At 41.5% G+C, this 23,880-nt stretch overlaps 1 protein-coding gene and 1 long non-coding RNA gene across 5 annotated transcripts in view; one reads left to right on the forward strand and one right to left on the reverse strand.

Annotated features, from left to right (window-relative positions):
- The window catches only part of gpr158b (G protein-coupled receptor 158b), a 71,561-nt gene that overhangs the window by 24,733 nt on the left and 22,948 nt on the right, over positions 1-23,880 (forward strand). For all 4 annotated transcript variants that reach the window (XM_074650484.1, XM_074650485.1, XM_074650483.1 and 1 more), the window contains exons 4-7: positions 5,569-5,671; positions 11,502-11,713; positions 13,981-14,049; positions 23,619-23,728. In XM_074650484.1, the coding sequence (XP_074506585.1) occupies positions 5,569-5,671; positions 11,502-11,713; positions 13,981-14,049; positions 23,619-23,728 (494 nt within the window). The remainder of the gene's footprint in view (positions 1-5,568; positions 5,672-11,501; positions 11,714-13,980; positions 14,050-23,618; positions 23,729-23,880) is intronic.
- LOC141776728 (uncharacterized) lies at positions 21,788-23,739 on the reverse strand. Its single transcript, XR_012595796.1, has 3 exons — positions 23,609-23,739; positions 23,365-23,475; positions 21,788-22,401 (listed from the first exon to the last, which is right to left on the reverse strand). It is a non-coding gene; the product is annotated as an uncharacterized LOC141776728 (long non-coding RNA).

The raw sequence follows: 23,880 nt of genomic DNA on the forward strand, positions 1-23,880 counted from the left end.
AAGAATACACACAAATAAACTGCACGCATGCACAAATTTGCTCCAGCAGTAGATGAGCTGCAGTTTGTTGTGGCTCGGTTTCAGGTTGTTTTTTTTATGCTCTCTGGGTTCCAATTCATGTTTTGTATGCAAATTGTGATTTAACAAATGAGAGAGCTTGTGTTGAAATGACATATTTTGCTGCAGCAGCATAATTGTTTGGACATTTCAACTTAGAAACCCCCAAAACCACAAAGCATGACTCGTCTGCTCGCAGGACGGTGGCATTTATCAACCTGGCTTTAAGTAGATAAACACCTACCGTTGTGTGTGTGCCCAGCTTTCTTCAGACTCTGCCTTCACTGCTGTGGCAGTTTGGAATTCTGCTCTTTAATTTCTATTCATGACTACTGTGGAGGGAGAAGTCATCAAACACAATGTGAGAATCTGCTTTATTTGCATAAATATAGTGAATCTGCTTTGCCTCTCTTAGGGAGAATGAGACGCTCTCATCTATTGCAGACCTATTTTTAGCAATGCTATAGCGGTGGCGGTAAAAATGTTGGTCTGTTGGTCCACCACTTTGGTCCACACTGAAATATTTCAGATGAATTGCCATTCATGGTCCTCAGAGGATGTGTCCTACTGTCTTTGGTGATACCCTGACTTTTCCTCCAGTGCCACCATGAGAAGCTGCACTACGTGTTTAGTGCTAAAAATGGCAAACATGGTAAATATTACTTGTTTAACATCATCATGTTAACATCGTCATTGTGAGCATGTTAGCATGATGATCTTAGCATTTAGCTCAAAGCGCTGTGCCACACAAAGATACTAGTGTGGCTGTAGATTTGTTTTATTTATTTAAAATGGGTTTATTTCACATTAAAATGCTTTGCTGCCAAAATTCTGAAAAACGTGATGCTACTTGTTTTTCTACAGTACCGCAGGTACCGGGATTCAGGGCTCGAGTCTAACAGCGTCCCGTCGACTCAGGGACGATAAAAACAATTCCTGATAATGCTACATTGGGAACAATAAATCCGTGTTGAAATCGGCAGAAGGAAAGCTAGTTAAGGTTAGCTGTTAGCAGCTGGTGGGCAGCACAGTCTTGCTTGGCTAAATAACTGAGCTAACAGCTAATGTTAATGGAGGTGCATTGAGTTACATTATGATGCATTCAAGCTCTATTCAGTAAAAACGAGCTCATTATTATGATGTGTTCAAATGCAATCTTGTAAAATTTAGTTTTTGATGAGAAACATGAGGCAAATCATCAGGGTTTCCTTATAATGAGGCCAAAAAAAACCAGTATGCAAACAGGATTCATTGTTTTGTCTTTGTCTTTTATCGTAGTATCGAATTGGGTATCAAGAATCATGGAATTTCCCTGGTATTGGTATCAACTACTAAATTTCTGGATGCATGGAAATGCAACAAATAATTCAAAACCCTGCTTTAAACTCCTCTCACATATCTACTCTTGCTTTGTGGATGATTATGGTGCAAAGAATCAACGTCTTATAAATAGACATACGGCTTCACACTGTATGGCTGTGTGTGAATGTAAAACATAGTGAAAACACTGATTAGCGGCCTTTCTTAGGAAGGTGAAAATAAAGAGGCAGAAATTTCAAGATGGATTTTTAACTTGATACAAAACAGATGAAACGCACAAAAATGTCACTGATATTTTGTACACTGTAAAAACATTACGTTTGTGCTTTCTCTCCTGTTTTTTGGCTGTTCAATATTTTATACAGCTAACCCCAAAATAGCTCTAAGGATCCCCATCTGACACAGTTCACATTTCACATCACCTCATAAGAAAAATACAAAAAACGAGAGGTGAAGCCTCCGAGGTGTAAAGCTAACATTCTTTCTTCTGAAAAGTAGAAGCATGCATCATAACTCCCAGGGCCTGCTTGTCTTCCCTGGTGCAACACTGGAGCAACGATTTACCGAACTGTTTATTCTGTCAACCATTCGCACTTCAGTCCAGACATTTATACCCTCTACAGCTCATCCCTCCCGCTGCTGCTTCCGAGTTTAAAAATTTGGAGCTGTTTGTCAGCTTTGAAAAACAACTGATCTGTGCAGAAGTTCAGCGGGAAGCTTTAGTGTGAACTCTTCCACTTGAGAAAAATTAACACATAAAAAGTAAATCTTATCAAAAATGACACGGAGTTAAAGGAGAGTAGCACTGAAATACCAAACTCAAATAGGTTTTACATTGGATTTATGTTTTTTAATGTCCACAACTCCTGTCTCCTTTACATGTAAATGGGGTAAACATTACACCAAAGCACGGCTCTGCAGGGATTGAATTGAAAAATATCAGTTTTATATATCGTGTTGTAGGCATGGAGTGGAGATGAAGTGAGTCTGCTATGGTGGGGATATTTATGAACAAAATCAGTTGAGTTTAGGGATAATGTAAGACACCAACCATGACCCACAACATCGCTGGTTAGAGTCAGACTGGGGAACTTTATACTAACATTTTTATTCGCAACAGAGCGATGATGAGCTTTTTCTACAAATCTGCACGTTCCAGTTGATTGCAAATCCCCCAAAAAGCAATCTCATTCCGCTTTTAAAGACTGTGTTTGACATTTTGAGAACTGCACTTGGTTGCCAAGAGTCAGATGAGAAGATCAATACCACTCTCATGTTTGTACGCTAATGCCGTATTCATTTCATATCGTTCAAATGTAATTGTGGAATGGGAAACTTCTTACAGTGATGGTATCTCACTTGATGAAAACAACTACAGCAGTGTCAACAAATGACTACAGTTACATCTGACATAAATTGAATATTAACATTAATACAATCAATTCAGTACATCTGCAAAAGATTACATTCGAACACATCATGATAACAATATAATTTACCTTCGCCCAATACTCATTTTACTGAATAGAGCCTTAACGCATCATAATGTAAATCAATGGCACCTCCCTTTAATGTTAGCTGTTAGCTCCGTGCAGGACAGTGCTGCTTACCGACCGCTAACAGCTAACGTTAACTAGCTCTTGTTCTGCCGTTTTGTTGTTCACAGTGTAGCATTATCAGAGAAAATTAGGGTGCATGCCCAGTACGCGTAGATAGTGAGTTCACAGCATCCCAGACACATTCGTACGGGGAGCCGTTAATCTTGAGGCTTCATGAATTTTGGCATTGACTTGGTACCAAAGCATCAGTTCTCGTGACATCCCTAGTAACCATCTATCCATCTGGAATAATGACCAAAGTCGGGATAACGGGAGGTTTTCCTGTTCTTTAACAACAACAATGTAGCTGGAGGCTGGAGGATGTTAGTTTAGCTTAGCATAAAGACCTGAAGCTAGGGGAAACAGCTAGCGTGAAAGTGCAAAAATGCCGCAACCATGTATTTTGTTTCGTTTCATACGTTTGCAAATAAAATGTAAAAATGACAAGTTGTTAATTACTGTGCTCTGATAGGCCTATTTTTGATCTTTGAGGAGAGCCTGGCTATAACTGTTCCCACTGCTTCCCGTCTTTATGCTACGCTAAGCTATTTCTAGCTCCATACTTGGGGCACAAACACGAGAATGGTATCACTTTTCTCATCTAACTCTCAGGAAGAAAGTAAATCATTTCCCAAAATGTCAATTCCTTCAACATGAGCTCTGCCTTGAAAATCAGAAAAATAACAAGACCATCAGCGACTGTGGCAGATTCATGAAGTATAAATATACTCCTGCTGTTCTCCACAGCAGCTGTCCCAGAAGGGATATACTGTTTATATTGAAAGCATTGCGATGTAATGCACTATTTATGAACGTTCATGTCAAATTTATTGCAGCTATATTTTAGCACAGGGATATGTGCATTCACACCGGGCCGGTGTGTGAGTGTCGCCGAGTGTGTTTTCGCTCCAGATGGTGCGTAAGCCCGTGTAGCTCCCGCACTTATCGATGCAAGCTGGAATTATGCAGACGCGCTTAAATTCTGCAAACAACCCTTAATTCTTAATTTAGATATTAATTAGTTTCCCTGTTACTTGGCAAAGCCCTGTGATTTCCCCTGACACCACGCGTGTTTATAACTGGAGCGTCTTCTGCTTCACGCTGCAGAGGAGCATGTAGACGATGTAGGAGGCTCAATAACATGATTGAAACTAGCTCATTAACAGAGACCACTGCAGAGGGCCTGACGAGGAGCGCATTCATCAGCCGGCAGTGAATACATGTAGGAACCGTACTTTATGTGATGTCAGTTTTAACTACCGAGACCCTATAAATTCTAATTCTTTGATTTCAGTGGAAGTTTACGTCTAGTTTTTTACATCATGTTACAGTATTCTCTATTGGTAAACTGTTGTAATCCCACTGTCGGGTCCCGTGAATCACCCAGATCTTGACAATATTTTCCTGCAAATGCAAATCATATTTACTCAAGAGGCACTTTGAAGCATACCGTGGAGCCAGAAATGCTAATAATATTAATGAATGTGTGAAGAGAACAATCAACACAATCGCTGTTTATGTCTTTGCAGCGACTATAATTTCGACCTCATGCTTACTTGACGTCCATTGTGGTTCATTTTCATTCCTGGATGATATAATTGGCTGTCTTTATTGCTGTTGGGCTGCGACTAACAATTATTTTTGATTAATCTACGGAGTATTTTTCTCATATTTGGCCTGTAAAACTTCAGAAAATATTGAACCATTCCCGAGAGCCTAAGGTGACTTCCTAAGATATTCAATTTACTCCAACAAACAACCAACTCTTACATACAATATTACAATGTAGAAGACAGATTTTAGTTGTTGCTGTTTCCTATGATATTTTATTCTGCTTCTGAAATCATAAATAACAGAAAGAACTTTTACTCCCACTTGCTTTTGGATTCAAGAAGCAAAACAAAGCTGCGTTGGCTGAGTCACTCCATCATCCCCCCTCCATCCTGTTGTTTCATATTCATGTAATTTCCTCCTCAGCATCTCACTTTTGCTCCCATGCAACCAACTCCTGTGATATTCTTGTTGATAACAACCAAAACAGGTGATTTTTTTTTTTTAAAGGGGATCTAATATGCTTTTCCCCTTTCCTTTAGTGTGTTATCTATTTTTTTGTGCATGTAAAAGGTCTGCAAAGTTACAAAGCCCAAAGTCCACGCAAAAGGGAGTTTCTCTCCCCCACAGAAACACTGAACTGCCCGAAAGGCCTTGATTGAAGTCCTGCCTTTTTTTTCCTGTAACGTAGTGATGTCACCAAGTAACACATTTTGCCTAGCGGCTAGTAGATACGCCCCTAAAACAAAGCTAGTTAGAGCAGATCTGGAGCGGAGCCCAAAGAGTTTGGTTCAGTTGACCAATCCCAGCAGACTTGGCTTTTCGGGAGGTGTGGGGGGGTTGAAGGAGCTCAAACAGAGCGTTTCAGACGGAGGATGAAAAGAGGTGCTGCAGCACAGCTGGTATGAGAAAAGTAAAGTGTTTTTTGAACATTAATGCATGTAAACATGTTCTAGTAGAAACCCAAAGTACAAGTATGCACCGGAATATGAGCATAATAAGTCCTCTTTAATGTCCATGTCTGTCTCCTTTTTCCTCCCAGTGCACCCCCATCGTCGGCCATGGATTTGTGTTGGACAAGTACAAGTGCCAGTGCCGGAGAGGATTCTACCATCCGAGCCGAGTGGCGCTCAATGGCTTTAAAAGTAGGTTACAAATCGCTCTGTGATATAAAAATACATATTGCAGCAAGCTGTCAGATCAAAACTTTGAATTTTTCAAAAGCAAGCTTCTGGGATTTATGAAAAAGTAAAAGAAAAGAAAAGAAAAAAACATCTTGTTTTTCAGCTGACAGCCACACATTTTGTTTGAAATTCCTCTTATGTCTTTGAATGGGTATCCTGGGGCCTGCGAGGTTATGAAACCCTCAAGCTTCAGTCAAAGGATTTCTTATTGTGGAAACGTCTACTATGTTCCTATTCTGAGCTCTAGTGGGAGCCACAGGTGGCTTCTGAATCACAGACCTGTTGGATTATAAGGTGGCTGTGTAGACAGAGAACACATGTTGGTGGAATAAACTTCAATAAAGGATTAGTCACACTTTAATTGAATGTTGACTAAGCCTCTAACCCTTAGTTACTGTTGCTACGCCCCTAAAGCTTTCCGTTCTCACGCGGCACATAAAGGCAGATTTACCATTTGAAATTCGTAGTAATTTTTTAAACAAAGGCTCTTTGATTTCCCCCAGAAGTAAACAAAAGACAACAACCGTGGATTGTGTTGGGTGAAATGACAAATGTCACTATCAGACTTTGTCAGCTGTAGCTAGCTAACATAAGCTAATGCTAAAACTCCAGCTGACGGTTTAATGTTTCCTGAACCCAGTAGAAGATTTGGAAATGAAGCAGCAGTATTGTCCTTGTATTGCAGGGTAAAGGTATTCATGCCGTGTATTATAGTACAATGTTAATGGTAAAGATGTATTTCTTCATGCTCTGATGAAGGCCACCAAGACCGAAACAAATTGGTGACATTGAGTTTAGTCAACTTTGTCCTGAAGATCTGTGTGTGTGCTACTTATTGACCTTTGAGTATTCAACATTGTAATTAAAATGTCATTTGTTCCATCATGTCCCTTAGCGGTTTGGATGCTAAGGCCTTCTATTGAAAATATTTGGACAAGCAACTAATTAGATTTACGCTGTAATCTTCAAACAGTATGCTTCACTTTTACAGGAGAAAAAGATTTGACGATGTGAAACAACCAATGACACTCAGCAAGTTTGGCCGTATTTGCTATTTTGAGTAAATCACACCAAACCAAATAAAGAGCAAAGCTGTTAACGTTACGCTGATCTCTGGTATATTGGCATTTTGGATCCCACAGGGTGAATGCTCCAGTCCTGAAGGTATCATGCTAACCTGCAACCACACAAAAGATTGCAGTTAGCTATAACATGCCCTCTTCCTATGGAAATAACACTTGGTTACTACCGTAGGGTCGGCAGATTAGCTGCTAGTATTTGCAGCTTACGTCAAAGAATGTATATTGTAAAGAAGGGAAAGTCAATTAGTCGTTCGATTGCCACATCAGCGCTCAGCAGCAAAGCTACGCTTCGGACGCCAGTAAAACGTCCACCTACAAAGAGCCGTACAAAAGTAAAACAAAATTATTTCTATTCTATTGTCATATTGGCCATTTCGGTAGAGACATTACAATTATGACAATAGAATAGAAATAATTTAGTTATATTTTTGTACAACTCTTTGTAGGTGGATGTTTTACTGGCGTCCGATAGTCGCTTTCAGTCCATGGCAGAATGGCAGAAGCGTAGCTTTGCTGCTGGGTGCTGATGTTGCAATTGAACGATCAATTGACTTTCACTTCTTACCTATATGCGTTCTTTGCTCCTATTAATACACACCTCTATGTGTGAAGAAATGCAAAGCTTACGGTTGCTTATAGCTCAGCAATCGGACAATCGCGGTTTGGGGGAGGGGTTTAGTGAATGATGAATCGATATTGTCTGTCCTAAAGACCTGGCTATCTCTCTCATAGGTCCATTATTTGTTATTTTTTATTCAGATGTGACAGACACAATAAATATGGGCTGAAAACTTAAAAATTGGACCACGTACACACAAATTGGCTTTGGACCTCACCTCCTCTGATGTTTCTCCTTTCACCCTTTCGATTTCCATGTATCTCCTTAACTTTACCTCCCTGCTCGTGCTTTGGTTTTGAATGCCTACATTCTGACACCTTGACTGAAAGCGCTGCAGTGTCCTCGGGCAGAAAGCTTGGCCCTGATGAGCGAGATAATCAAGCAACTGCGGTGGTTTTCATCCCTGACTCCAACAATACAGCACCCCGAGGGGGATGATATGCTAAGCTGGAGCTTTATTGTAATGCAGCGTGATGAGTCTCTTCAGTCTGTGAAGAGACTCATCTTCCAAGCCCCGTGCAGACCCCGTCATTAAAAATCACTGCGGCTCAGATTGGGTCGCAGTAGCTGGCGACCCCGATTTACCCCCCTGGAGCCCGTCTGTTATTCCTCGTCGTGCATCCCAGAAAAACAGACCAGACTGGAAACAGATTTTGTATTGTTCCCTAGCAACAGGTCAAAAGGACAGATATCAAAGGGGAAGAAAGGATAGAGGGAGGAAAAGACACAGCCTGCAATAACAAATGAATTATCCTTAAATGTGCAGTAGAAGCTAATGAAACATGACATTTGATTTGAATGTCACAATCGCAAAATCTTATTCCAGTGTCTTGTGGTTAGGGTTAACTGAGCTAAGTTTAGACCATGGACCCACGGAGTATACATGAAAAGACAAAAAAAACAAGCAACACAAGTTTACAATTAAAATTGAGGAGATTGTGTAACTACAGTTGTGTAAAAAAAAGCATCAGGACAAAACCTCAGCAGCAGCTTGAAAGACTAGCTCACTGAGAGAAATGTTTTTTGCAATTACAGCCTCTCTGAAAGATTACTCCTGATAGGTAATCTGATGGAGGTGCTGCCTGCCTGTGACAACTGACCCCAAACGGAGAGGCGTGGAATCACATAGCCCAACACTAGATGTGTGAAACTGAGTCGAGAAATTACAACTTAATGGGGTTTCTCTTCCTATCTTTCAGTTCTTTCCTTCCATCCTCTCTCCATTCACTGTGACAATGATTTGACCCTCAAACGTCCAATCAGAGACTGACAGACAGACCGTGCGCCCAGTTTTGCAAACCTCTAATAATCACACAGATAGTCAGGGTGCAAACTAATATGAATATATTATTTAGATATGCGCACATCTGAAGTGATACTAAAAATAACCACTTTTTTTTTGCAATAATATTTGGCTGCTGCTGGCTAAAACGTGGTACTCAATATTCATACATTTGAGATTCAACCGTCTCAAAAGTGCATGCAAAATGGGCCGAGGGAGCTTTTCAGATCTTTGTCAAGAGCTTTGTCGATTAATGCGTTTCTCACTTATTAGTCCACTAACGTCCCACTCTGTCTCCACTATTAAGTTCCACCCAGACCTTTGACCTAGTTACATAGCTTTGTGTTCAATTTAGAAGGGTGGGGGTTCCAATACATTTATACATGGTCAAAATATTGTTATTTTGTCAGCAGCTAAACTTAAATGTAAAGAGGAGTAAATGGCAGAAGAAAACAATTTATTGCAGAATAATTAAGCAGACTAAACAATCTCTAAAGCTGGGCATACACTGTACGATTTTAGCCCGTTTCTGGCCCGAATTTTGAGCCGCGCGACTCATTTTAGAGTCGGACCGAATTTCAGCTTCGTTGGATGTTGTTTGCACTCCAATATACAGGGAGGACCGAGGACCTATTAACTCCTCCCGACCGGCTGTCAGACGAATTTCTGACTTGTCCGAAATTTTGGTCGGCCGTCCACAGGCTCTCACACAGTTGAAGCAGAGCCACGAGACGATTCCCCAACGTTACTGCCTTTTTTTAACTTTTTTTTTACAGTAATCAGGGCGTAGCTATCAAGATAACAATTTACAATAGATATAGTAAAACGTAGCTAGCTTACCTCCAATTCGCCATACTGTCTACGTCTTCCTAGCCACATGTGAGTCCATATACATCAGCACCTCTTTTTTTTTAGATGTTTCAGCAGACAGGATTTCTGCTAGCAAACAAACTTTACCTGCCTCGGAGCTTTCAAACAAATCTTTACTGACAACTGTCAACAGCTCGAACAGCCCTCAGGGACTGACGGGCCTTGTTTCTTCTATTTTTACACGTACAGTGTGAACACTCAGGTTGTGGCTGACGATCGGACCGTACAGTGTGAGCACATAAATCGTGAGCTTTGGCTTTACATCGCAAACGATCTACTTGTACAGTTAACAGTAGGACTTACACAACAACATTTCTTAAATCGTACAGTGTATGTCCAGCTTAATACTGTTCACACAACGAGCGACACAGCAAGAGGTCATTTACAGTATTTTTTAATGGAAGACGGTGATATGAAGCTACAAACTGACGCCCAAAAGTTGTCGCTACGTGACGGGCGTGACGTGCTACAAATAAAGTTGAGCAGCTCTCAACTTTTTTCAGCGCTCCATTGACACGGTGAAGCGTCAACCAGTCATATGTTTTTGTTTCACCCTGTTCCATCTAAAAAAATTGTCGTTCCCAGTGCTATTTAACGACATAACTACGTCAACGAACCCTTGAACAACACTTTGACAGCAACTCGGCGACAATGTATCTGGCCACGCTTGGCCGTTTTGTTGCTTTTGTCGCTCGCAGTGTGAACATAGCTTAACAGCTTCTAGCATAAACCACGTTATCCGTTATAAATACAGCTATTTTTGTGAGATAAACAGATACATATAAGACACTAACAACATCCCGGCTCCAGTGAAACTCACAATGTGAGCGTCAGTGTGAATGTCAGCGGATGCATGAATACCAGAGAAGATAAACCGCTTAACTGGGATTCATAGGGAAAAAAAAGGCAAAAGTCAGCGAGAGGGTGGATCACGAGTCGTTTTGTTTTCACGGTCACCTCCCTCCCTTCTTTTCTAAACCCCTTAAACACAGTGAGACTAACTGGAAATAATAAAACCACTTTGTGTGATTTCTTACATCAGTGGACTGCATCATTGCTTGATAAATAATGTCTATTAATTATTACGTCTATAATGTACCAGTCGATTCGTACTTAATGTATCTAATCATTACCAGAGTACTTTCTGCACATTCTCTTGCAATCGAGCTCTACTGAAGCGCTGTACAACTTTAGCACAGTGTCTGCATACTGTATGAGCTCTGGGACTTACAGACGAATTACATGATTACCAAACATCATTTTCAAGAAGAGCTGCATCATGTGTGTGGTGAAAATAGAGGATTTGGACTAAAGATTGACTCTAAATCCTGCCACAGCAGACATGTCGCCGTGTGAACAAATTATATTTTTGGCATCGCCAGTCCTTTCTTTACATGTAATTGATTAAATTCGGGTTTCAGAGGCGCTTAACACAACACATCCACGCTAACGTGAACACTCTCCAATGAGATGTTCGAGAAAAAAAAAAGTAATCTAGAGACGGATTTGATAAACCGCATCCAAGTGTGCTGCATGCTGGTATAACAACAATTAGGCAGACCGCAGTGATGAAGGGAGCGGTGTCACAGTATTTTATCCTCCTCTCCTTCATTATTCCCTCATCTGCCTAATTAAAGTCTGTATTCTTGTAATTATCACCCCCAAGGCTTTGTGATTTATTGGATTGATGATTTCTACTCCTTCAAATTGATTAACTGAGCATTTAATGAGAAGCCAGTGTGTGACAGCTCAACCAAATTAATTACATTGATAATCCTTGAAAACACTACAGTAAATCAGACCCATGTTCTGAGTTGCGATTGGATACGACCTTTTCAGAAAGCTGTCTTTCTTTTTCCTAGAAGAGTACAAATACTTTGGTAACAAACAAAACATTTAGAGTTCTGATTATTAACTGAAGTGCTCTCGTGTCCTCAGGTAAGGAGCAAGGCTCTAACAGAGACGAGACCTCCGACGTGTCCAGTAAGTGCCTGCCGTGCCGCGAGGGCTGCCCCTACTGCCGGGACGACACGCCCTGCCTGGTGCAGGAGGATGGCGTTCTGCGGCTCGCCGTGGCCTCCTTCCAGGGCCTGTGCATGGTGCTGGACCTGGCCAGCATGGTGGTGGTCTACCACTTCAGGAGGAAGAAGGTGAGGGGGGACACAGAGGTCACTTTCTTGATTTCCGTGTGTCATTTGTACGCCGTGTATCCTGTACTGACTGCAATGTAAACGTATCCGCGTATAAATGCTACGGTAAGAGTTAGTGACGTAGAATAAAAACTGTCCTTGTCGCCGCGCAAAATATTTGTACCCATTTAAAGGAATACTTCACCCACAAAATGACCATTTGTATATCACTCACCACGTTACCGTGAAGTCTTGAATTAAACGTTTTCTCGTATGCCTCCAAAGTGAACGAAGAATCCAAAAACGGAGTAATTGGGGTCCGCGTTTAACAACAGCAAAACTATATCAAAACATCTATTTGCAAACTCTCACACAACTCTTGCCGTATAATCTAAGTGTCGTTTATCCAGTCGTATGCTCAGTACATCCACATGCATTGCCATGCCTTTGTTTGTTAACCATAGACTGCATATAAGAAGTGGACGTAGTCACCGTGAGGCTGCCAATTGGTTTGTGGACTGCACTTTTGACGCGTCAAGGATTTTGGCTGTCGCTATCTTGTTTTTTTGCAACCAGAAGTGACTCGAGAGGGTGGAGCTAAGTACAACCGAACACTGAATAAGACATTTTTAGGCGACCAAAAAGGTTATAATCAACTTTCATGAACTGAATACACACTGTGAAAGGGTTAAAGTTCTAAGACGAAAACGCAGACAACTCCCAGACCGGACAACGCCGTGGTAGCGATCTGTCAATCACAAGGTAGCCACGCATTTACTGAATGGACATCATGCTGTATTGAAGAAGACTTGAAACTAGCGATTGAGACCATAAACTCATGTTTACAATGTTTACTGAGGTAATAAATCAAGTGAGAAGTAGGCTCATTTTCTCATAGACTTCTATACAATCAGACTTCTTTTTGCAACCAGAGGAGTCGCCCCCTGCTGGCTGTTAGAAAGAATGCAAGGTTAAGGCACTTCAGCATTGGCTTCACTTCTCAGACCACAGAGGTTGCCCACTGTTGTAAACAGATGTTTTGATAACGTGGACCCCCATTTACTTCAATTCATTAAGGATTCACAACGTTTTCGGATTCTCTGTTCACCGTGGCGGAATGCGAGAGTTTTCTTCGAGAATTCAAGGTAACACGCGGTGAGTAATTGACATACAAATGGTCATTTTGCGGTTGAAGTAATCTTTTAACCCATAGGTGTAAGCTGAGATTAATGACAGTGATGACCATCGTGCAGTCCGTCACCTACCTCCCCACCCCCCCCCCCACAGTGCTTGATAAGTGCCTAAAGCTGTTACAGACAATCCAACATCCAACATATTATATCAGACTTAATAACAGATGAAAGGCAAACAATCCCTCCGTGCACTGGCTCACACAGTAAATGGTAGTAAAATTAGTCAAGTTTCAGCAGTTCTATTTCACACAGGGTTGCCCTCTAACAAAAATGGATTTAACACTGTCGCTGGATTTCAGGAGCAAGTCTGATAAGTAAATGTTCATCTGTTGGAAAATCTATAGAAAAATCTATAGAATTTTTTCTTAATGAACACATAATAATTAACACAAATATACCTGAGCTCTCTATTTGAATCTACACAGGAACGTTGTTGCATAATATCCACTCAGCTAATAGAATAAAGTGAAATAAATATGAGATGCTCACGGTGTAGGATAATTACAACCCCTCCTCAGGCAGTTGGATCTTTCCCGGTGTGCTATTTATAGACATTTGTGTTGCCTCAAAATCTCCTACATTTCTTCATTTCACAAGAAATGTCCCCGGAGCCCTTTGAATTTACATAAAAAAAACATAGAGAATCCTCTAGGAGGGTAATGTGGGTAATTAAATCCAACCCTGAACAAGGTGCTGACGTCACTTATATTCTTGTTTCGGGGGGAAGGCAAAACATTAGCAAATATATATTTTCAACTCTTCTTTGTGTTTGTTCGCTTTGATAGAGGCAATGATTTAGTTATTTGCATTTGCCTGTGATGGCAAAGAAGCCGGAGCTACATCTCCTCACAACACAGTGATGTCAGATTTACAGCAACGGGCTTTGATGCATTATTTTTGACATGTTTGTCGTGTTGTTGCGACTCACGGCACGGTGCCAATTCACTAAGCTGAGCAAAGACCTTTAACTGATAACTGAAGACGGATCTTAATTCCTCCCTCAACACACCATCCCATTAATACATCACGTTTTCCCTGTCAAGAACTGATTTATTGATGTTTTTTTCTGTTGTTTTCTCTTTCCCCCATTAACAGAACATCCGCTCATCTGGTCTCATTCTACTGGAAGCCATCTTGTTCGGGGCTTTACTGCTCTACTTCCCAGTAAGTCTGCGTTCTGATCTTAAAGGGCACCCGCAATTTACTCAGTCAGTCTATTACTTTGGTTTTTGCATTGCTCACATTAAAGTTATAATTCTTAAAAAGGTTCAGTGTGTGATTTCGTGGGATCTATTAGCAGTAATGGAATATAATATTCATAATTTTCATTAGTGTATAATCACCTGAAACTAAGAATTGTTGTGTTTTGGTTAGCTTAGAATGAGCCCTTCATATATACATGGGGAGTGGGTCCTCTTTACAGAGTCCGCCATGTTTCTACAGTAGCCCAGAACAGACAAACCAAACACTGGCTCTAGAGAGAGTCTTTCGTGTTTCTACGCTACCTGAAGGCCACCGTAGTTCTCCGACACGCTCGGAAAGGGAGGAGTGAGCGGAGGGGTATTCAGTTGGTTGCAATGTGCAACCACACCACTAGATGCCACTAAATCCTACACACTGTGCCTTTAAGATTAAGTCCTGATTTTGCGACACAAGTGGTTACTGGTGTCAACAGTGATTGTGCTTTTAATACTTCAGGTCCCAGAATTCCAAAGAGGACAGTTGTCTTATTTTGTAGATGTATTTTTCATGTTTGGGTGTTTTGAAGTGGGGTTGTATGAGGTACTTATCCATAGTCAGTGTATTACCTACAGTAGATGACGGTCGGCACACCCCCAGTTTGGAGAAGCAGATAGGAGTTTTCGCACAGAAGCAAAGAAATGTACTGTCGTAGATGGGGCTGGCGGCAAAATGCATTTTAGCCACTTAAAAGACAGGCTCACCTAAAAAATCCGTATCAGTTTAAGTGTATATTTTCACCACTTTACCTTGCCGTCAGACAGCCCTTTCCGACAGGGAACTGAAGTCGTTGTATCCATCTTTGCTCTTGCTAAAGCCACCAGGCTGCATGGAATAAGCCTGTAATTTTTCCTCACAGAACACGGGGGTTGTTGGTCTACTTTGGTGACAAAGTAACACAGACAAACTAAACGATCGAGGAAGCGGTAGACCAGCAACTCCCGTGTTTTGCAATGTAAAATTATGTTTTTTTCCAATGGAGTCTGGTTGCTTTGATGAGAGCATACATAACGGCTTCATCTCCCATCAAAAAGGACTGTCTGATGGTAAAGTAAAGCAATGAAAATAGTCTAAATATAACGTACACTTAAACTGATTTTGTCTGGCTTTATCGAGAGCATAGATGGATACAACGGCTTCAGTTCCCTGTCGGAAAGGGCTGTCTGACGGCAAGGTGAAGTGGTGAAAATATTCTAAATATAATGTACACTCAAACCGATATAGATTTTCTCAAGTAAGCCTTTCTTTTAGGTGGTTAAAATACGTTTTGCTGCCATCCCCATCCATAGCAGTACATTGCTCTGCTTCCATGCAATAGCTCGTGTCTCTTTCTCCAAACTGGGGGCGTGCCGACCGTCATGTACTCTAGGTAATACACTAACTATGGATAAGCCCCTCATACAACCCCACTTCAAAACATCCAAACTAGCCCTTTAATAAAAGATACGTCCGTTGGAGAGACACACAATCATCACAGCTACGCTGGATTACATATGCATTGCTTCCTGTCAATCCCTTCTGCATGTGAGGGCAATTTGAATCCAGTGTTGTAATGACGGACTCTGCCGCTAACAATGAAAATTGGTGACCATAAATCGTATCAAAAATTAGGTTTCAGTTCATGAAAAGCTTAAGGATTGTAACTTGAAAATGAGGGAGAGGTAAAGGTGTACAATTTAAATAACCAGATAATACCAAGAAAATGAAGCCATTACTTCTTGTTAAAAAAGGATTCTGTTCATAATAGAATACATTACTGTGTAAATAAGGCAGCAAACCGTGCCTCCTGCTTGTTCAGCTGCAGCTAGATGCTGTTATAGTACTGTACTTCTGATCATCGTCTGGACAAAAACAAAGACTTGGACATCACATTTGGTGTGCATGTACAGTACGAGTGTGTGTCTTTGCCAAGCCTTTCTGTTGGCTGCATGTGTGTGCAGGTCCAGGTAGGTGCCAGCGTGCACTGTATAGGTGTCTATTTGCACTTATGAACGCAGCCCACAGTGCACCTGGGCTGCCGAGTCAGAAGCCCATCTTTAGCAGGGAAACAGATGGAAGAAACCTGAGCGCCGTGTAACAGGGAGATCAGATGCAACCGGGGAATTCGCTGCCTTCAAATACTTGCTCAGAGTGCCAACAGTGAGCCATTGCTCTCCTCAAACACGACGCCTGATGGCTGGATGTTAGCCATTTTTGAAGAAGGAACAAAATTCAGCTGAGAAGAAAAAGCTTCAGAGCGCTCGGCTGACTCTTGGGATAAAGGTTTTTGTTCTCATTGTAAAGTTGCTGGAGTGTTACCGTAAGAAATATATTTGCATTGGAATAGAGAGCCTGGTGGTTTTGGTGCAGCAGATAAAAGGGCCGCAGGTATTGTAGGTTCGTCCTTATGTGCCCACACTTTGCGTATATTTCTGCTGTGATGCTCAACATGGATTTGATTTTGCATCCATCTCTCTCCTCCCATTCACCCCAAGGAATAACTCGAGCACTAAAAATAGCTCCCCAAAAATATCCTGCCACTCTCTTATGTTCACACACACTTGGATACACTCAAGGGTCTCTTCCTCCCTTTGCTGTGCTGTATCTCCATCTTTTTTTCCCCTGCATTTCTTTGCACCTTTGCCTGCCTGTCTCTACCTTTTCCCTGTCCCCTCCACCTTCCCCCATGTGTTCCTTTCATCACCCCTCTACTCGCTGTCTCACCTTTGTGTCTGTCTCCCCCCCTCCCGCAGTCTCAACGTTTGTTGCTGCTGCTGTTTCTTTGTTGCTGCCACCACAAGCCTCCTCAGCTAAGCTTGGCGCAGCTGCTCCACTCTGGTGCTCGATGCATTTTTAAACAGTCCATCAAGTTCTAGCACAACTTGTTTTAAAAATACATCTGCTGATTAATTGATGGAGGAGGAATGGGGAAGTTGGATGCAAACCAGGAAGGGCCACCTACTCTTCATGGGCGATATATAAAAATGTGGCTTTTTATTGTGCAGTCCACTGTGACTTTGTAGTCCACATGGGTAGCACTGCAGAAAGGGTGCATTTGATGTCTGCCTGTCTCTGTGTATGTTCGTCTGTGCGTGTGTGTGCATATATGGGCAGGATGGAGAGGCTTTAAATCTTCACATTTTCCTGCGATTGTGTTCATGTGCATTTGTGCATGGATTTGCATTTCTGCATTTATATATGTATGTGGGTGTAAGAAACAGCGTGGCCTACTTCTACCTCGTATGCGTGGAGGTGATTTATTGTTTTGGTCCGTGGTGTAGACCGGAGAGCTGGAAGGCTGGATGTTTGCTCAGGAGGCAAAGAGATGAAGCTGCCAGGCAGGATGTTCATCCAAACCACAGGTTAACATAAGTGCCTTGTGAATTGTTGCACCCTTAGGGGTTGGCAACATTTGTTCTGTTTATTCTGTTCTTTACACTTTTCATTTCTTCGTGCATTTATCTGCTCTGTTATTTGATTTAGCACTTTAACAGTTGCAGCTTCCTCATTCAAGCACTATGTTGCTTCACAGAAGCAGAGGAAGAATGTTTCAAATATGTATTGTTCAATTAATTATCAAACCGGTTGTCATTTTCATTTCTAAGTTTGGCTTTTAAAAAGACACAATGCTTAAAAGGTGCTAAATGTGAGATTGGGAACATTTCTATTGCCTCCGCATGGATCTCAACATGGCGACAGCTGGGCTGGCGGCTCGCATGGATGTATTAAGAGAACTGGATACAGCGTTGGAGGCGGGGCCCCGTTCATTCCTATGAAAGTTGCTCAGTGGTGCATGATGCCAAAATGACTTCCGTCTGGAAAAGTACCCGGATCTTCCGCATCCATTGGGACCATGGAACATGCGCGGTAGCGTCCGCTTGGTAACATGTCTCGGTCACGGGGTCCCAACGTCACGTTGTCTTCATGGTCTGGGTCTAATTCACATGAACGGAGGAAGGGAAATAACTCTGGATTCGGCTATTAGTGTATTTTACAACTTTTAGGACCTAATGATTTAAATAAGGGCTATTCAAGTGTTCATACTGGGAAGTTGATTTACCTAAAAAAAATTATCCGCTGAGTTACAGACGTCTCTTTCCCAATGTAAGTCTATGGGAAAAGTATTTTTGGGCCCAATGGCATCACATGACAGACACGGAAGTTGTAGTACCGCCGTTTGGCCACTACGAAAATTGGGATCAACAACCGCTGCTCTTCCTGGGGGCTTGGCGGCTCGCAGCTAACGGTGTTAACCTGAGGGGGGAACCGGAGGGTGGGTGCCACGCTTCCGCAAGAGTGCCGTCAGTCGGCAGCTGTAACCGCCATATGAGAGCAGTGCAACGGTCGTGAGCGAGCCAGTGGGGCACGCTCACATGCACGCAAACTTGATAAAACTTGGGGGCCACCTACAGCGGATAGTTGGAGGTCACAGTAACATTTTGTGGCCACAGGCCATCGGTGCCTTGGTTGATGTCATACCCTAATATTTCCCTAAATGTTTATTCCTTTAAAAAATAAGCATTAATGCACATTATTCGTATTAAAACTATGAGTCATGGCTGTCTTCCACATAATCACTTTCATTTTGAAAATCTGTCTCTGTCTGAAATATGGCGGGATTAATTTTTTGGTAGCAATTTCCTTTCAAAATTGATACATAAAATGAAACTCTTTCTTTTAATACTCCATACCAACTAATTTATCAGATCTTGAGCTGCAGCAGTGACTCACAGTCGGTAGCTGAGCACTAAAAAGGAACAGCTATAATTCCTGTTCTTGGGTATAAAATGGACTTGGCTCCCCGCTCTCTCATGACCAGCATACCAATGACGGACTTTGGCTGCGAGGTTTTGATGAGGATTGTGGCTGGAAGGAAACTTTTGCTTCAACTCTGTGTGACACATTCTTAATTAAGAGGTGAGAGAAATATCTGCACTGAGTGGACAGACTGAAGGCGGCAAATAAGGATGTTATGACAGTTTAATTGCACGCTGAGCCACGTTTTGGTACAATGGGTGATACTGATCTTGTCAGCATTGAATTAGATTATACAAACAAACATGGCAAAATTGTGATGATAAAAGCAAGAAACAAGCTGTTGCTGAGCAATTACTTCAACACATCTTCACTATGTGTCATCTTGACAATCTATTTTAATTGTAACTTCTTGAATAGCTGTCGGCAGATTTTATATTGTTGTTATTTTGCCATTTTGTCTTTGTACCATAGTATTTACTCTGCATGTTTGTTGGAGTTCACGATAGACTGTATATAAGAAGTGGAAAAAGTCACCATGACGCCGCCCATTGGTTTTTGAACTACAGTTTTGAAGTCTCGAGTTCTGCATTTTGGCCGTCACTATGTTGTTTTTTTGCAACCCGAGAGGGTGGAGCTAAGTACAACCGAACGCTGAATAAGGCATTTTAAGTGACCAAAAATGTTTTAATTAACTTTCATGAACTAAAAACAGTTGTAAGATGAAAACACGGACAACTCCCAGACCGGACAACGGTGTGGTAGCGACCTGTCCTTTAACCATTACTATCCAATAGAAAACTGAGCACAAATACATAACTAGACTCTATACCCACAGTGGCCCCCACACACACATACTAGCACACGCATATACTTGCCGACCCTCCCGATTTCCCGGGAGACTCATGTTTTTCAGTGCCCACTCCCGGTTTCAATCCCTGGGTCACAATTCTCCCGTATTTCTCCCGATTTATGACAAATCTTCACACTTTTTTTTCCTTTTTCGTTATCTTAGCCTGTTTCTGGAACTGAACAGTGTGTGTAGTAATCCCTACTGTTTCCACTAGGACGACAATAAAGCTACACCAACCGTCGTTTCCCGGTGGAAGAGAGCAGTCTATGCTTTTTCCTCTATTTTTCCTCTATTAAAAAACACATTATTTTCCTCATACTGTCTGCCTGAATATACCTGTATTCACACTCTGTCTGAAACACTCTGTTTTAGTGCATTTCAACAGAATTGCAACAGAATTGCAACAGAATTGCAACAGAATTGCAACAGAATTGCGTTGCTAGGCAACAGTTTGGGTCCATGTGTACTTCCTGTCAGCTGATGTTATTTACATACACTGCAACAGGAAATAAACTGGGAAACGTTTAGAATATTTACGTTTAAAACCGAGTAATGGTCTAAATATTGTATATTTGTGACATCACAAATGGACAGAAATCCTAACGGCTTGTTTCAAACGCGCAATTTCTGAATACGGGCTGTGTGTATTTCTCCATATATTGAGCGTTTTGATAGTTTAACAGTATCTATATAGCACTTAAACCTGCTTTATAATGTAAAAGCCTTGAAAATCTCACTTTTTACAATATGGGATCTTTAAATAGTGTTTAGAACCCTTTATTTTAACTACATATTCAATTATTTACATCCTGCCTGGTTTACTCTCTTAATCTCTCAGCATTTTTTTCCCTTCTTTATTAAACTAAATTACTTTCAGTTTAATTGCCTTACGGGATTATTTTTCATCCGACTTTATTATTATTTGTTTTAATCCATTCCTTTTGCACCGGGGCCACACACATTAGTTTCCCCTTTTCTTTGAACACATCTTACAGCCAGACTGTTAGAGCCGCAGGGTTGGCTGGTTTCTTCGTTGAGTTTACCACAGATGTTCTGCCTCTTTTCGGAGGGAAAGACGTTACAGGTGCTGTTGTTTGTTTGCTTAATTACTCTGGATAGCTGCTGCGTCTTGAATGCCAAGGCATCATACGAGCTTGGATGAATCACTGGCTGTACTCCTCTGGGATGCGTTTATACTGCACCTGTAATGGTATACAATACTCTGTCTGTGGCCATGTGGTTAACTATGACCTCCAGTTGATGGATTTTATGAAGAAAATATTCAACACTATAAATATAAAGTGCCACTAGATGCTGAACACAGCGTAGACAGGTCGCCAGACTATATCACAGGGCTAATGCATTTAGACAGACCTCATAGGTGGATGATCTATTCCAATAACAGGGTAAAATACAAAGTGTAGGTGACATTATGAAATAAACGATAAATAAATATGCCATTATGCTCGAGTGTCTTGGGCAGTGTCAGAATCAGGTTTATTGCTCAGTAGGTTTTCACATGCAAATAATTTGCCTTGGTGTTCTGGTGCATAACAATAAAAATAGTAAGAGATAATAAAAATAAAAGCAAGCACTGCAAATGTCAAGACACGTAAATATGGAATAGAAAAAAATACAATAAAAATGTGAAAAATTCTTTAAAAATACACAAAATATCTGTTTTAAAATGAAAGAGCTGCAAAGTTTTGTGCATGAATGTGCAAAATATTGACCAGGGAATGTGAAAATATTCACAGTATAAGGTATAGAGACAGCATTGTCGCCTCACGCCAAGAGGATCGCATGTTCAAACCCGACTTGGGGCCCTTCTGTGTGGAGTTTGCATGTTCTCCAGCTTCCTCCTACAGTCCAAAAACATGCAGGTTAGGTTAATTGTTGACTCTAAATTGCCCGTAGGTGTGAATGTAAGCGTGAATGGTTGTCTGTCTCTATATGTGTCAGCCCTGTGATAGTCTGGCGACCTGTCCAGGATGTACCCGCCTGAAACAAGCAGCTTCAGCACTTCAGGAGCTCAGACACCTGGACTCTGATCAGGTCATCTCCCAGGAGCATCCATCAAGAATTTTTTTTTTTTTGCACCTCATCTGTTTATAATAAGCTAAATAAAGTATAAAGTACTTGCAAGGCTGGAGGCACCGTGATCCCGCCCCCTCGCTTTTCTTTTGTTGCCATTTTACAAAAGTTTAGATGAACTTTTCTTCCATAATATGTCTTTGCTGCACACCTACATGATCATGTTGTTCCCTTGCTGGTTTAGGCGTACTCAGTTAAAGCACCTCTCCGTGCTGTGAAATTTGTACTATTTGGGAGCTGGTATAAAGGTGCTCATCATAAAGGGAATAATGTCTGAAAGGAGTAGAGATTTGTAGTATTATATTCATCATTCATCAGGTGACATGAGTCGATGCTTTCAGCAGTCTGTAATCATCAAAGTTAAAAATATGAGTTCCTCTTGTATGCTTTTGTGTGAACTGACACATTTTTAACAGCGAGGCCAGGCTGACTCAGAGAAGAGTCGTGCTTTAACATCATAGACGGTGTTGTGTTTCCATCAGGTGAGTGAGGCAGGTTTTTATTTGCTTCAGTGGAAATGAGCACAGAGTCACTGCACCGGATCTTCGGCTTCATTCGGGTCACTGGAGATTGGCGACGTCCCGTTGAGGCACACACTAATAACATGAAACGCAGCTGAAATAGAAGTTCAAATGGAAGCTCTGATCCATACAGCTTGACGCATGAGACTTGTCTGTCGCAGCCTCGTCTTTAATAGTAATAGGTGCGAATAAACCTCGCCACCAAGCAGGAAATGAAAGGCTGATATTTTATGAGCCACCTGCAAATTCTCTGTTTAATTTCAAATCACACAGACACCAGAACTGAGGCTGTACATGTGCACACACTAAAGCATGTGATTGATCATTCACTATAAATGAACATACAAGTAGTCACACTCAGATGCACTCGCTTGTTAAACCTGCAGTAGGCAGAATGTTTTTGGCATCATTGGGCAAGAATTCCATAATAACCTTTCAGCATATTGTAATTCAAGTGTTCTGAGAGAAAACTAGACACCTCCTCATGGCTCTGTTTTCAGGCTTTAAAAAATGTAAAGCTTGACCAAGAGAGAGAGCGTTCCTATTGGCTGTGCTCCGGCTGGTTGGCGGTGCTTAGTATTTCCTCAACTGATCTCAACATGGCTGCCGGGTCACAAACTTTCTCATTTTACCGCTAAACAGTACACTACAAGATGTTTCTGAAAACATTTGAGGTGAGAAATAGGCATTACAGTAACAGAATATTGATTCATATTTGATCAACGCTGCCTAGTTTGACCGTTTAATCAGAGTTTGTGAGTGATTGACAGCTGCTCAGAGATGGCAAGGCTCCAGCTTGGCTCTGATTGGTTGTTTTCCTCCGGTCTGTGAAATCTTGCAGATGCCATTAGGAGCACCGAGGGACACAGAGACACATCATTTTTTTCAGATTACCTGTCTCATGCATTACTTTTTAAAATCATATTTGCTCCAATCTCGCCTACTGCTGCCGCTTTAAATACCGCCGGTGAGATAAGAACTAACCCTTCAAACTCTCATTTCTAATGTGTTCTGGCAGCTGACATATGAGCAACGTACAGTTAAGAGAAGTCAGCGGGGGCTCTGGAGGCGGAGGATCTCTGCGAGGCCAAATCTGCCTCCAGCTCTGCTTCTCACATGCTGGAGACTCATTTTCATTTCTGATTCCTTCTGTGTGAATATGAGAGGAGTGTGACAGGAGTGGAAGTACGATTCGCTGCTTCCAACAAAAAAACAAAAAAAAGGCCCACATATATATTTATAATCTGTGTGTCTATCAGTGTGAACACTAACACTGCTGTACCTCTCTGCAGGTGATGATCTTGTACTTCCACCCCAGCGTGTTTCGCTGTATCCTCCTGAGGTGGGTTCGCCTCCTGGGCTTCGCCGTCATGTACGGCACCGTCATCCTCAAGCTCTACAGGTACTTAAAGCACTGGAATCAAAGGAGTGGTAATCATCATATGACACTTCCTGTATGTTATATCACCTTTCTGTGAATTATTCCTATCTCTAATATAGAAGTGAAAGCAAAAAAACTTGTCCCTACACCTCCTCTTCTCTCTTCCTATTTCC

The sequence above is a fragment of the Sebastes fasciatus genome, chromosome 11, assembly GCF_043250625.1.
Source record: "Sebastes fasciatus isolate fSebFas1 chromosome 11, fSebFas1.pri, whole genome shotgun sequence".
Taxonomy (NCBI): Eukaryota; Metazoa; Chordata; class Actinopteri; order Perciformes; family Sebastidae; genus Sebastes; species Sebastes fasciatus.